Source organism: Carcharodon carcharias, chromosome 1 (assembly GCF_017639515.1).
Source record: "Carcharodon carcharias isolate sCarCar2 chromosome 1, sCarCar2.pri, whole genome shotgun sequence".
NCBI classification, from domain to species: domain Eukaryota; kingdom Metazoa; phylum Chordata; class Chondrichthyes; order Lamniformes; family Lamnidae; genus Carcharodon; species Carcharodon carcharias.
This window is the reverse complement of record NC_054467.1, coordinates 137,806,107-137,820,336: the sequence shown is the minus strand read 5'-3', so window position 1 is coordinate 137,820,336 and position 14,230 is coordinate 137,806,107. Positions and strand designations below refer to the sequence as shown.

At 44.2% G+C, this 14,230-nt stretch overlaps 1 protein-coding gene across 5 annotated transcripts in view; it reads right to left on the bottom strand.

Moving 5' to 3' along the window:
- Positions 1 to 14,230, bottom strand: part of wdr19 (WD repeat domain 19) — a 165,835-nt gene that overhangs the window by 101,835 nt on the left and 49,770 nt on the right. For 3 of the 5 annotated variants that reach the window (XR_005944604.1, XM_041201279.1, XM_041201416.1), the window contains 2 exons: positions 4,809 to 4,921; positions 3,854 to 4,027 (listed from right to left, as the gene is read on the bottom strand). Coding sequence is in view for 4 of the 5 variants with exons in the window: in XM_041201279.1 (XP_041057213.1) it covers positions 3,854 to 4,027; positions 4,809 to 4,921 (287 nt within the window). In the remaining variant the exon portion in view is untranslated. The remainder of the gene's footprint in view (positions 1 to 3,853; positions 4,028 to 4,808; positions 4,922 to 14,230) is intronic. The other 2 variants (XM_041201498.1, XM_041201595.1) reach the window with 1 other exon arrangement.

Here is a 14,230-nt window from a genome sequence, read left to right as displayed (position 1 = left end):
ACACCTGAGGGCCCGGATGTCTTGGACTCATTAGCAGCATACTATCTCTGCCAGGCAGGCACCAGCGCAGATACTAGCACCTCGGTGGGAATTAGAACATCGGCTAGTGTCCTGGGGCACAGCGGTGAGGGTACTTCACAATCGCTGGAAGAGCTGGCAGAGACAGAGAATGCCCATGGTGTCAGCAGTCAGATGATTGCAGGGGACCAGGCACATGCTCAGTCAGTGCCTGATAATGTGCCTCTGGAGTTGTCCATGACGCAGCAAATGCAGGAACAACAGCAGGGTGTGCGGGAGCATCTGGCGGAGATACATGAGGCTATGCTTGGCTTGGTGTCCGTGGTGGAGGAGTCTACGCTGATGCAATGAGCCTTATGGCTGGGCGCCATGCATCCTCCATGGAAAGATTGGCAGTTCTTGCAGAGAGCTCCGCTCCAGCAGACTAATCAGGGCTTTCTGGGGATGCGCTCGGACCAGCAAGCCCTCACATCGGCATTGGCCTCAGCTGGTCAGTGCCAGTGTAGGAGATAGTCTGGGCACCAAGTTTCCCAGCTCGGTACCCATCCATCCACGGTGAACAGGGAGGTCCAAAGCAACCTCACGTCGGTGCAGCAGCTGCCTGTCGTCTCTGTGGGCACCTCTCAGGGCGCTCTGGATGAGGGCAGCAACTCCTCCGCCCCTCTGCCAGTGATCTTTGCATCCAGTGAGGCTGCGACGACTGGAGAGATGCCAGCTGTGGAACTGGCAGCTCCCTCCCAGGTGGGTCCAGCACAGGCTCCACGGGCCAGAGGACGGCCACCAAGGTCATCGAGGCCAACAGGACAGCAGAGTGAGCAAGCTATCTCAGATGCCACTCCCAGCGAGGGGGCAGCACCAAGACGTAGCACCCGAAAAACATAAGGCACCTTAGGCACACCACGGGTTTATCACTGGTGCTTTTGTGTTGGTCCGAGATAAGGCCTTTATGAGTTGGTGTGACGTTGAACACCTTTGTCATTTTGTACTCTTAAGTTCCTTTTGTTATAATATTAAATTCAGACACATCACCATGGCTGGGGGTGTCTCTTTTCTTCTGCAGTTGGATGGTTACCAATAATGTTATGAGTGATTTGTGGGATTTTCAGCTTTATTGACAAGGCCCTTAGTTAATATTCCTATCCAGGGAGATTTTGCACTCAGGTATCGAGTATATAGAATGCAGCCCAGGCTTGTCCTGGAGATCCATATGTGGTGTGTTAGCTGAAGGTTCATTGGATTGAAACCTCCTGTGTGTCCCCCGCCTCCCTGGAGTATGCCCGAGTCAGCGTCTACCCCCTCAGTATTTCCCTATGCGTGCTCATCCTCGGACTCACTGCTGGACTCATCGGGTGCAGCCGCAGCCACTGCGTCTACATCTTCTTCATTCACAGCGTCACCCTTTTCCAGCGCAAGATTGTAGAGAGCGCAGCATTCAACCACTATCAGCAACACACAATCTGGGGATACCGGAGTGCGTCCCCGAATGGTCCAGGCTTCGGAAGCACATTTTGAGAAGACCAATGGCTCTCTCCACCACAGCCCTTGTGGAGGCGTAGCTCCTCTTATACCACTGCTAAGCTTCTGTTCTTGGATGGTGGAGAGGCGTCATGAGCCACCATCTGAGGGGTTAGCCCTTGTCACCCAGCAGCCATCCATCCAGCCGGGCTGGAGCACTGAAGCGCCCCTGCACCTGCGAGTGTCTGAGGATGTAGGCGTCATGGGAGCTGCCTGCGTACCTTGCACAGACTTGTAGAATCTGCATCCTGTGATCACACACTATCTGCACGTTCATGGAGTGGAATCCCTTCCTGTTGACAAAGGCACCGGGCTCATCCGCTGGCGCCTTGATGGCCACATGTGTTCAGTCTATTGTACCCTGGACGCGAGGGAAGCCAGCAATGGCCGCAAAGCCTCTGGCTCTCTCTGGCTGGCCTGGTCCCAACGGTAGTGGATGAAGGTTAGTGCACGCCTAAAAAGTGCCTGTAACCTGCTTGATACAAGTGTGGACAGCTCACCCACCGACCCCTGGAAGGAGCCAGAGGCATAGAAGATGAGGGCAGCTGTGACATTTAGAGCCACTGGCATGGGGTGTCCACCCACACAGTTAGCGGAGATCTCAGGCCCAATTATCTGACAGTTGAAGTTGACTGTCTCCCTTGAGAGAAGAAACCTCCTTCGCCACTGCACCTCAGCGATATTGAGGTAGCTGCTTCGCCACCACTATACCCTGGCAGCAGGATAGTGGCATCTTCTGCGGCCTTTTCTACCTTGGACTACCTCTGGGCCCTGCACCCCTTGTGCCTGTGCCTCTCCTCCCAAAGGTGGCTTCCCTGGAGGTTGAAAGTGAACTCTTGGCCACCTCCCCATTCTAGCCCTCCCTTCCTCCTCAGAGGAGGTGCCTCCAGTGGAGAATTCAACTCCCATTCCCAGGCTAAGGGAAGGCTTCCTGAAACCTGTAGGCCCAAAAACAATTGTTCACTGTAGTGTGCTGACCTAAGGTTGTGAGTCCAGTCCAAGCAGCTGGTATGCGTTTTGAAGTATTGCAGCTCATACAGGCAAGTATCAGTAACTTTGAAACATCAATATTTGATGGAGCACACTTGAGAGTCCACTGAGCCCTCTTATCCCACCCGTGGATGAGGTTTATACAAATGTGTCCCACTCGCCTGTCTGTTGCGCCTGTGAGATGGCCTGAAGGTCGCATGGGTGCCGAGAAATCACCGTCAATTGGTGCCTCAAGGGCCTTAAGTGGCCCATTAATTAATAGCGGGCGCACATCAGAGATCATTGTGCGCTTGCCCAATGAAATATCATGATGGCGCAAGGTGACGTCGGGACACTCGCCTGACGTCACCACACACCATTTTACACGTCAGTGTGGGGGTCACGCCCCTGCACGCCAACAGGAAAATTCTGCCCTTGGTGTTTGTGTATTGGGAGCCTATGCACAGCTTGATGCAGTTGCACACAAAGGTGGCCATCAGGATCAGGGCAACATTGAGTATGCCTTCCCCGCCACGACCTTCTCTAGAGACTTGTACATCATGCCCCTGCGAAAAGGTCCATTTTCAATTTTCATATAAGGCAGATGATGGCTTGGTGACTACCGCAGTGCAGGAGAAGGGTATGGGCCAGGCCTGTGCAACACCAAGAACACCTTGCACCTGATGACCAGGTTCTTAAACAAAATGAAAGAGGGAGAATCATGCCCACATGCCTAGTTTTTGTGTTATCATGGCTATATGCTCATTTCAATTTTTGGTGCACACCCCAACCCTTCCAAACCAAATCCACAGCACTTTCATGTAGTTTAAATTGACAGTGAAGGGGACAAAAGGTTGGTCTGCCTTTTATCTTTTCCATTATATTGGATTTTGGACCAATTCCACTACTCAATTCCAACCCCTGTCAAAATGCTTCCAGATGCCAGAGTCTGGATTTCCAACCTTTTTGTAGTGGTTGCCACAGTCATAAACATCATAAGTTCCTTAATTGGAGAATCCCTGAGCATTTGAAAATGGACACAAGTTTTTGATTGATAGTGATCAAAACGTGAGGAGTAATACTGAATCATTATTGAAAAATGACATCTGGAAGGCCTATTGTATGCTCAGGTATTTGAGACATTTCACCACAGCTACAAAATTCACCAGGAAATATTTTTTAAATTCATTCCTATTTTCCAAAGACCAAAAACATAAACAAGGCTTAAAATTTTCTGCCTTGGTTCCCTTGGTCTTAAAGCATTATTAATTTATTGTAAGTTTGCAATGTGTGCATGGATAGACTACATGTTATAGATTGAAATAGTAAAGAGAGTTACAAAATAACATACCAACTGTCTCCACAGGAAGCAGCTTTGTTCAGAGACTGTGAGATGGCGATACTTGTCAGACTGTCTTTATGGTTGTGAGCTTGGAACAATTCCTGGCCAATCTCACGGATATGTGTAGAAATTACTACAAAGTAGCCTTGAGAAAAGCCAATCATGATGTACCCATCCCCATACCTGAAATAGAACAAAAGCTGCAGTATTACAAAAAGGAGAAAAAAAGTATTAGTCATGCTATAAGACAAAAATGCAAACAGTAAGCATTAATTGAAAACAGGCCAATATTATTTGTACATCACAGCATTTTACATTTTCAAGGTGCAATTTAAATGTCTATCATAGTATAGTAAGAAGTGTCAATAAGATTTGTTCTGCATATCAAACACTGGACTTTATGTTAATTGAAATATTAACAGTAAAATACAAGATTAAGGTCAGTGCTAAAAGCTAAAATGCAGGCAGCACTTGCTGAATTACTAGGTTTCCGGCCTTGGGTGGGATTTTCCGGCCCCACCAGCCACTGGGATCATCTGGCCCCATCGAAAGTCAATGGACCTGTGGTTGGGCCACCAAGTCTGCTGTGGATCCCGCCACGACGGGGCTGAAAAATTGTGGCCTTTGTCTCTCCATTGAGTGAAAACAGTCAGACTAAAACTTGAATAAATTGAAATTTTACAGTTTGTTTAGAAACACTGGTTTTGTGTAGTTGAGAGTATAAAATATTCAGATTGCCTCAATAACCAGACTAACAAAAAAGTAAGAATGAACTTTAATTTTTTTTTAGCAACTTTAATGTCCTCAAGAGGTTTGCCAGGAGTGCAAGAGAATTCTCTGGTCTTCAAATAGTGCCACTAAATCTGTAACAGTGCAGCACACTCTGCTTTTGCATAGATTTTTTTCCCTCCAGGCTATTCAAACATGCTTTAATTTCTATAAATGTAACTTAATATAAACTCACCATCTGTATGATATGATGCTGCCATAGCGTTGCTGGAATGCCAACTCAATTGGGTTATCAGGATCACTCAAATTAAATAGGAAGAGTGTTTTCTTGCCTACAATTGCACTCACCTAGTAATAAAGGCCAAAAAAGATGACAAGCTACAATCCACATAACCTTGTTAGAGTATGTTTTGTGAAGATTGAAAATATATTACTTAAAGTAATTTTTAGAACAAGTATTCCAAAATCATTGAGCAAATTGTTTTAAAAACTTGTTATATCATACAGACCAGGCAGGAAAGACACAGGTATGGACCCCACTCCACTAGAACAGAGTTTAAAGGAAGAGGTAATCGGAGCTTGAAAGAAAGGTACGGCGATAATCATGGGGGATTTTAATCTACGTATAGACTGGAAAAATTAGACTGGCAAAGGTAGTCTAGATGAGGAGGTCATAGAATGTTTTCAGGATAGTTTCTTAGAACAGCACTTTCTGGAGCAGGCTATACTGGACCTGGTATTGTATAACAAGATAGATTAACTGATGACCTCATAGTGAGGGCGCCGCTAGGTAGCAGCGATTATAATATGATTGAATTTTACATTCAGTTTGAGGGAGAGAAGAGTGGGTCCAAGACTAATAATTTAAACTTAAATAAGAGCCATTATGATGGGATGTTTGCAGAGCTAGCTAAAGTGAACTGGCAAATTAGGTTAAGGGAGAGGTCAATAGAGATGCAGTGATAGACACTTATGAGGATATTTTAGAATCCACAGAACAGATACATGCCAACAAGAAAAATTCCAAGGGGAGGGCCCACCATCCATGGTTAACTAAAAAAGCTAAAGATAGTATCAAACTTAAAGTAAAAGCATATAATTATGCAAAGGTGGGTGGCAAGTCAGAAGATTGGACAGAATATAAAAAACAGCACAGTACAACTAAAAAGTTGCTAAGGAGGGAAAAAATCAGAGTACAAGAGAAAGCTAGCTAGAAATATAATAACAGATAGTAAGAGTTTCTAAATAGATATTTTAAAAAGAAAAGAATCAAGAAAGTGAACGTTGGTCCTACATAAATTGAGACTGGGGAATTAATAAGGGAAAATAAGGAGATGGCAGATGAATTGAACAGGTATTTTGCATCGGTCTTCACTATAGAGGATGCAAGTAACATCCCAGAAATAGCTGTAAGTCAGGAAATGGAAAGGAGGGAGCAACTCAAGAAAACTACAATAACCAGCGAAGTGGTACTGAGCAAATTGTTGCAGCTACGTGCTGACAAGTCCCTGGGTCCTGATGGACTTCATCCTATGGTCTTAGAAGAAATGGCTAGTGAGATAGTTAATGTATTGGTTTTAATTTTCCAAAATTCCCTAGATTTGGGGAAGTTCCATTAGATTGGAAAATAGCGAATGTAACTTCATTATTCAAAAAGGGAGACAGAAAGCAGGAAACTTCAGGCCAGTTAACTTAACATCTGTCTAAGGGAAAATGTTAGAAGCTATTATTAAAGACATTATAGCAGGACACTTAGCAAAATTCTAATCAGGCAGAGTCAACATGGTTTTGTGAAAGGGAAATCATGTTTAACCAACTTATTTGAGTTCTTGTGCTGTGGATAAAGGGGAACCGGTGGATGTACTGTACTTAGATTTCCAGAAGGCATTTGATAAGATGCCATTTCAAAGGTTATTGTGGAAAATAAAAGCTCATGGTGTAGGGGGTAACATATTTGCATGAGCAGAAGATAAACTAGCTAACAGGAAACAGAGAGTAGGCACAAATGGGTAATTTTCTGGTTGACAAGATATAACGAGTGGTGTGCCACAGGGATCAGTGCTGGGGCCTCAACATTTTACAATTTATATAAATGACCTAGAAGAAGGGACTGAAAGATATGGTTGCTAAGTTTGTTGATAACACAAATATGGGTAGGAAATTTAGTTGTGAAGAGGACATAAGGAGGCTACAAATGAATATAGATAGGTTAAGTTAGTGGACAAAGATCTGGCAAGTGGAGTATAATATGAGAAATGTGAAATTGTCCATTTTGGCAGGCAGAACAAAAAAGAAGCATATTATCAAAATGGTGGGAGATTGCAGAGCTCTGAGATGCAGAGGGATTTGGCTGTCCTAGCACATGAATCACAAAAGATTAGCATGCAGGTACAGCAAGTAATTAGGAAAGTTAAATAGCGCGAGAGGAGGGAGCGGATAAAACAGTGCGAGAGCAGCAGAGCAGATAAAACAGCATGAGAAGAGGGAGCAGATAAAACAGCGTGAGAGGAGGGAGTAGATTAAACAGCGTGAGAGGAGGGGGTAGATAAAACAGCACAAGATCGGCGGAGCAGATAAAACAGTGCAAGAGCAATGGAGCAGATGAAACAGCGTTAAAGCGGCAGAGCAGATGAAACAGCGTGAGAGGAGGGAGCAGATAAAGCAGTTGGTGGTCCCCCAGTGTGGGACTGGGAGGCAGTGTGAGGCGAGCGGCGGCCTTGGTAAGATTTAAAAAGAGCGGGAGCTGAGAGTCAGAGCAGAGATTTAAAAACAGCGGGAACTGAGAGAGTGGAGATTTAAAAAGAGCGGGAGCTAAGAGTCAGAGCGGAAGTTTAAAAAGAGCGGGAGTAGAGAGTCAGAGCGGAGATTTAAAAAGAGCGGCAACTAGACTCAGGGCTGAAACGGCACGAGGACAGAGTGAGAGTTCCAGGGAGACTCGAGGCTGAAAGCGGCACGAGGACGTCATGATTCAAAAAGTGAGGGGAGGCAGCTGATAAGTAGGATCGGGTGAGTACTTCTACTTTTTCTACTAATTAATCTGCTGTAGTCCATTAACCTAAACAAAATAAGGTGAGGACTTTGGACTGTAATGGGAATGTTTGGAGTGGAAATAGGCCCCTATGGTAATTAGTATTCTTTAAAGGGAGTAGTTAACAAGCTTAATCTAAAGGGAAGTCATGGCAGCAGAGCTCGCCCCGTGATGTGCTCCTGCTGCACTATGTGGGAAGTCATGGACAATTCCAGTATCCCTGGCAGCCATGTGTGCAGGAAGTGTGTGTCCAGCTGCAGCTACTGGCTAACAACATTTCGGAGCTGGAGCTGAGGGTGGATTCACTGTGAAGCATCCGCAATGCTAAGATTATTGTGGACAACACTTTCAGTGAGGCAATCACACTGCAGGTAAAGACTGAAAAGGCAGAAAGGGGATGGGTGACCACCAGGCAGAGTAAAGAAGGCAGGTAATACAGGAGTCTCCTGTGGCCATCCCCCTCTCTAACAGATATACTGTTTTGGATACTGTTGCGGGAGATGACTTCTCAGGGGAAAGCAGCTGCAGCCAAGTCCATGGCACCACAGGTTGTTCTGCTGCGCAAGAGGGGAGGAAGAAGAGTAGCAGGGTTATAGTGATAGGAGATTCAATAGTAAGGGGAACAGACAGGCGTTTCTGCAGCCACAAAAGAGACTCTAGGATGGTATGTTGCCTCCCTGGTGCCAGGGTCAAAGTTGTCTCAAAGAGGCTGCAGGGCATTCTGAAGGAGGAGGGTGAACTGCCAGTGGTTGCTGTACATATTGGTACCAACGACATAGGTAACAAAAAGGGATGAGGTCGAACAAGCTGAATATAGGGAGTTAGGACGTAAATTAATAAGTAGGATCTCAAAGGTAGTAATCTCAGAATTACTACCAGTGTCAAGTGCTAGCAAAAGTGGAAATAACAGAATATATCAGATGAATCTGTGGCTGAAGAAATGGTGAGGTGGTGGGGGGGGGGGGGGGCGGGATTCAGATTCCTGGGACATTGGGACTGATTCTGGGGAAGGTGGGACCAGTATAAACAGGACAGGTTGCATCTGAGCAGGACCGGGACCAAGGTTCGCAGGGCGGTGTTTGCTAGTGCGGTTGGGGAGGGTTTAAACTAGAATGGCAGGGAATGGTAACCTGAGCAGGGAGATAGAGGAGGGATAGAAACAAAAACAGAAGTAAGAAGCAAAAGTGGAAGGCAGAAAAAACGACAAAAAATAAATGGGGTCATAGTGCAAAATAAACCGAAGATAACTAACAAGGTTAAAAAGACAAGTCTAAAGGCATAGTATCTTAATGCGCAGAGCATTTGCAATAAGGTAGATGAATTAACAGTGCAAATAAATATAAACGGTTATTATATAGTTGCAATTACAGAGACATGGCTGCAGAGTGACCAAGGATGGGAACTGAACATCCAGGGGTATTCAATATTCAGGAAAGACAGACAAATGGGGAAAGGAGGTAGGGTAGCATTGTTAGTAAAGGAGGAAATCAATGCAATAGTGAGGAAGGATATTGGCTCGGAAAATCATGATCTGGAATCTGTTTGGGTGGAGATAAGAAACACCAAGGGGCAGGAAATGTTGGTTGGGGTTATCTAGAGGCCCCCAAACAGTAATGGAGAGGCAAAAGAAGGCATTAAGCAGGAAATTAGAGACACATGCAATAAAAGTGCAACTGTAATCATGGGTAACTTTAATCTACATATAGATTGGACAAACCAAACTAGCAATAATACCCTGGAGGATGATTTCTTGAAGCATGTACGTGGCTTTCTAGACCAATACGTTGAGGAACCAACTAGAGAGCAGGCTATCCTAGATCGGGTATTGTGCAATGAGAAAGGGTTAATTAACAATCTTGTGCGGGGTCTCTTAGGGAAGAGCGACCATAAAATGATGGAATTGTTCATTAGGACGGAGAGTGATGAAGTTGAATCCGAAACTATGGTCCTGAATCTAAATGAAGAGAACTACGAAGGTATGAGGTGCGAGTTGGCAATGATGGATTGGCAAACCTTACTAAAAGGGTTGACAGAGGATTATATTTAAGGAACGTATGCGTGAATTACAACAATTATTCATTCCTGTCTGGCACAAAAATAAAACAGGAAAGGTGGCTCAACCATGGCTTACAAAGGAAATTAGGGACAGTATTAGACCCAAAGAGGAGACTTATAAAATTGCCAGAAAAAGCAACAAGCCTGAGGATTGGGAGCAGTTTAGAATTCAGCAAAAGTGGACAAAAAGATTGATCAAGAAGGGGAAAATGGAGTACGAGAGCAAACTTGCAGGGAACATAAAAACTGACTGTAAAAGCTTCTATAAATATATGAAGAGAAAAAGTTTGGCAAAGACAAATGTAGCTCCCTTACAGTCAGAAACGGGAAATTATATTGGGGAACAAAGAAAAGGCAGAAAAATTGAACATATATTTTGGTTCTGTCTTCACAAAAGAGGACACAAATAATTTCCCAGAAATGTTAGGGAACCAAGGATCTAGTGAGAGGGACGAATTGAAGAAAATCAGTATTAGTTAAAAAATGGCACAAGAGAAATTAATGGGGTTAAAGGCTGAAAAATCCACAGGGCCTGATAATCTACATCCCAGAGTACTAAAGGAAGTGGCCCTGGAAATATTGGATGTATTGGTGATCATCTTCCAAAATTCTACAGACTCTGGAGCAGCTCCTACAGATTGGAGGGTAGCAAATGTAACCCCACTATTTATAAAGGAGGGAGAGAAAAAACAGAATTACAGACCAGTTAGCCTAACATCAGTAGTGGGGAAAATGCTAGAGTCTATTATAAAAGATTTGGTAACAGAACACTTGGAAAGCATTAACAGGATTAAACAAAATCAGCATGGGTTTATGGGAGGGAAATCATGCTTAACTAATCTACTGGAGTTTTTTGAGGATGAAACTAGTAGAATGGGTAAGGGAGAACCAGTGGATATGGTATATTTGGATTCCAAGAAGGTTTTTGATAAGGTCCCACATAAGAGGCTAGTAAGCAAAATTAAAGCACATGGCATTGGGGGTTACATGCTGGCATGGATTGGGAATTGCTTGACAGACCGGAAATAGAGAGTGGGAATAAATGTTTCTTTTTCTGGGTGGTAAACAGTGACAAGCGGTGTACCACAGGGAACAGTGCTTGGGTCCCAGCTATGCACAATACATATAAATGATTTGCATGAGGGAATCAAATGCAATATTTCCAAGTTTGCTGATGACATAAATCTGGGCAGGGTTGTGAGGAGGATGCAAGGGAGATTTAGACAAGTTGTGTGTGTGGGCAAACACATGGCAGATGCAGTAAAACCTTGATAAATGTGAAGTTATATGCTTGAAAAACAGCAAGGCAGAGTATCATTTAAATGGTGATAAATTGGGAAATGTGGATGTACAATGGGATCTGGGTGTCCTTGTACACAAGTCAATGTAAGTAAATAGACAAGAGCAGCAAGCAATTAGGAAGGCAAATGGTGTATTGGCCTTCATTGCAAGAGGATTTGAGTTCAGAATTAGGGATGTCTTACTGCAGTTATACAGGGTCTTGGTGAGACCACACCTGGAGTATTGCGTGCAGTTTTGGTCTCCCTACCTAAGAAAGGATATACTTGTCATAGAGGGAGTGCCACAAAGGTTCACTAAGCTGTTACCGGAGGTGGCAGGACGGTCGTATGAGGAGAAATTCTAACAGAGCTAGACAGACTAGATGCAGGGAGGATGATTCTCCTGGCTGGGGAGTCTAGAACCAGGGGCAAACAGTCTCAGGATACAGGGCAGGCCATTATGGACCGAGGTGAGGAAAATTTCTTCACTCAGAGGGTGGTCGCCTGTGGAATTCTCTGCTACAGAAGGCTGTGGAGGCCAGGTCACCGAGTATATTCAAGAAAGAAATTGATACATTTTTGGACATTAAGGGCATCATGGCTTATGGAGGGAAAGCGGGAATATGACATTGAGATAGAGATCAGCCATGATCATACTGAATAGCAGAGGAGGCTCGAAAGGCCGAATGGCTACTCCTGCTCCTAGTTTCTATGTTTCTAACGGAATGTTTTTGTTTATTGCGAGGGCAATTAAATACAAAAGAAGGGAGGTTATGCTTCAGTTATACAGGGCATTGATGGGACCACATCTGGACTACTGTGCACAGTATTATTTAAGGGAGGATGTAAATGCATTGGAAGCAGTTTAGAGAAGGTTCACTAAATTAATGTTTGGAATGGGCGGGTTGTGTTATGAGGAAAGGTTGGACATGCTAGGCTTCTGTCCGCTGGAATTTAGAAGATTAAGAGGTGACTTGATTGAAACATAAGATCCTGAAGGGTCTTGATAGGGTGGATGTGGAAAGGATGTTTCCTCTTGTGGGGGAGTCTGGAACTAGGAGTTATTATTTAAAAATAAGGGGGTCACCCATTTAAGACAGAGACGAAGAGAATTTTTTTCTCTCAAAGGGTCATGAGTCTTTGGAACTGTCTTCCCCAAAAGGCAGTGAAAGTAGAGTCTTTAAATTTCTTTAAGGCAGAGGTAGATAGATTCTTGATAAGCATGTGGGTGAAAGGTTATCGGGAGTAAACAGGAATGTGGAGCAGAGGTTACAATCAGATCAACCATGATGTTATTAAATGGTGGAGTAGGCTTGAGGGGCCGAATGGTCTATTGCTCCTAATTTGTATGCACTGAATTAGCTAATCTTAGCCAGGTTATATTAAATACTCTCAGCATTTTTTGGCTTAAAGAAAAAATCCTGGCCACCTTACCCCATCCCAAAACTGGCTGAGTTTTCTGCTCCAGACAATTACTCATTGACTCTTGCTGGAAACATGCATGTGATGTCTGTTAGCTGTGGTGGTTGATTATTAATTAATAAGAGCATTTCCAAAAGCAAACTAATGCTGATGCTAGAAACCTGAAATAAAACCAGAAAATGCTGGAAATACTCAGCAGGTCAGGCAGCATCTGCGGAGAGAAACAAAGTTAACAGGCTGGATTTTCTGGCCCCGACACCAGCGGGCATCGTTGCAGGTGGGACGGGAAAATTTGGAGAGTTGTTGACTTTTAACAGCTCTCCAAATTTTCCCAGCTCACCTGCAACAATGCCCGCCAGTGTTGTGGACAGAAATTCCTGCCCAACATCTCAGGTCAATGATGACCCTTCATCAGAATTCAGAGTATTTCCATTCCTAATCAAGAAACTCATTTAAATAGAAGGTATTTGCAAGTCCTATGAAGAGTCTTGACCTAAGGCGAAGAAGCTACACTGGCACTTTGGAGAATAAGCAATACCTGCACTCGCTCTGACATCATTGCCACACTTTAAATGAATTTTTACTCTCAGAAAAATAGATAGGTTACTTTAAGCTGAAATACATCTTTGAGACACATAGGATTATCTTATTGTTCTCATGATTACAGGGGGTGTGGGGTACATAAGTAATTTAATGATAGAATTTAAATCATCGGGGAGGTGGTGTGTAGTGATATTGTCACTGGGCTAGTACTCCAGATATCCAGGGTAATGCTCTGGGGACCCGGGTTTGAATCCCACCATGCCAGGTGATGAAATTTGAATTCAATAAAAAAAAATCAGGAATTAAAAGTCTAACGATGGCTATGAAACAATTGCTGATTGTTGTAAAGACCCATCTGGTTCACTAATGTCCTTTATGGAAGGAAATCTGCTGTCCTTACCTGGTCTGGCCTACATGTGACTCCAGCAATGTGCTTAATTCTTAACTGCCCTCTGAAATGGCCTAGCAAGCCACTCAGTTTCAAGGGCAATTAGGGGTGGCTCAGCGGCGCCCACATTCCGTAAATGAATAAAAAAAAAATTAAGACCTATGATCAGAAGCACTCCAAAGCTCTGAATTTTACAAGAACAACAGCTCTTTAAATATCTGGTGCCAAAACTCCAAGGCTGGGGGGCAGGGGGAGGGGTTTGAATCAGAGGTGGAATTGTTGGGGTGACATTCTGTGTCAGAAATTCCACCAGTTCCACATTTCCCATGGCCAGGGGAAAGTACGCATGTACATCAACAAATTGGGGGGGAGGGGTTACCATTGACCAGAAACTTGACTGAACCAGGCATATTAACACAGTGGTTACAACAGCAGGTCAGAGGCTAGGAATTCTGAAGCGAGTAATTCACCTCCTGGCTTCCAAGAGCCTGTCCACCGTATATAAGGCATAAGTCAGGACTTTGATGGAATACTCTCCACTTGCCTGAATGAGTGCAGCTCCAACAACAATCGAGAAGCTTGACACAATCCAAGACAAAGCAACCCACTTGATTGGTATCTCATTCACCAACCTAAACATTCACTCCCACCGCTGCCGACACACAGTGGCAGCAGCGTGTAACATTTACAAAATGCACTGCAGCAACTCACTAAGACTACTTTGATAGCACATTCCAAATCAGCGACTCCTACCACCTAGAAGAACAAGGACAGACACATGGGAACACTACCTCCTGCAAGCTCCCCTCCAAATTACACACCATCCTGATTTAGAACTACATCGCTATTCTTTCATGGTCACTAGGTCAAAGTCCTGGAACTCCCTTCCTAATAGCTGTGAAGATGGATGTTATTTTTAAAAATATTTTTGAATATGGTGG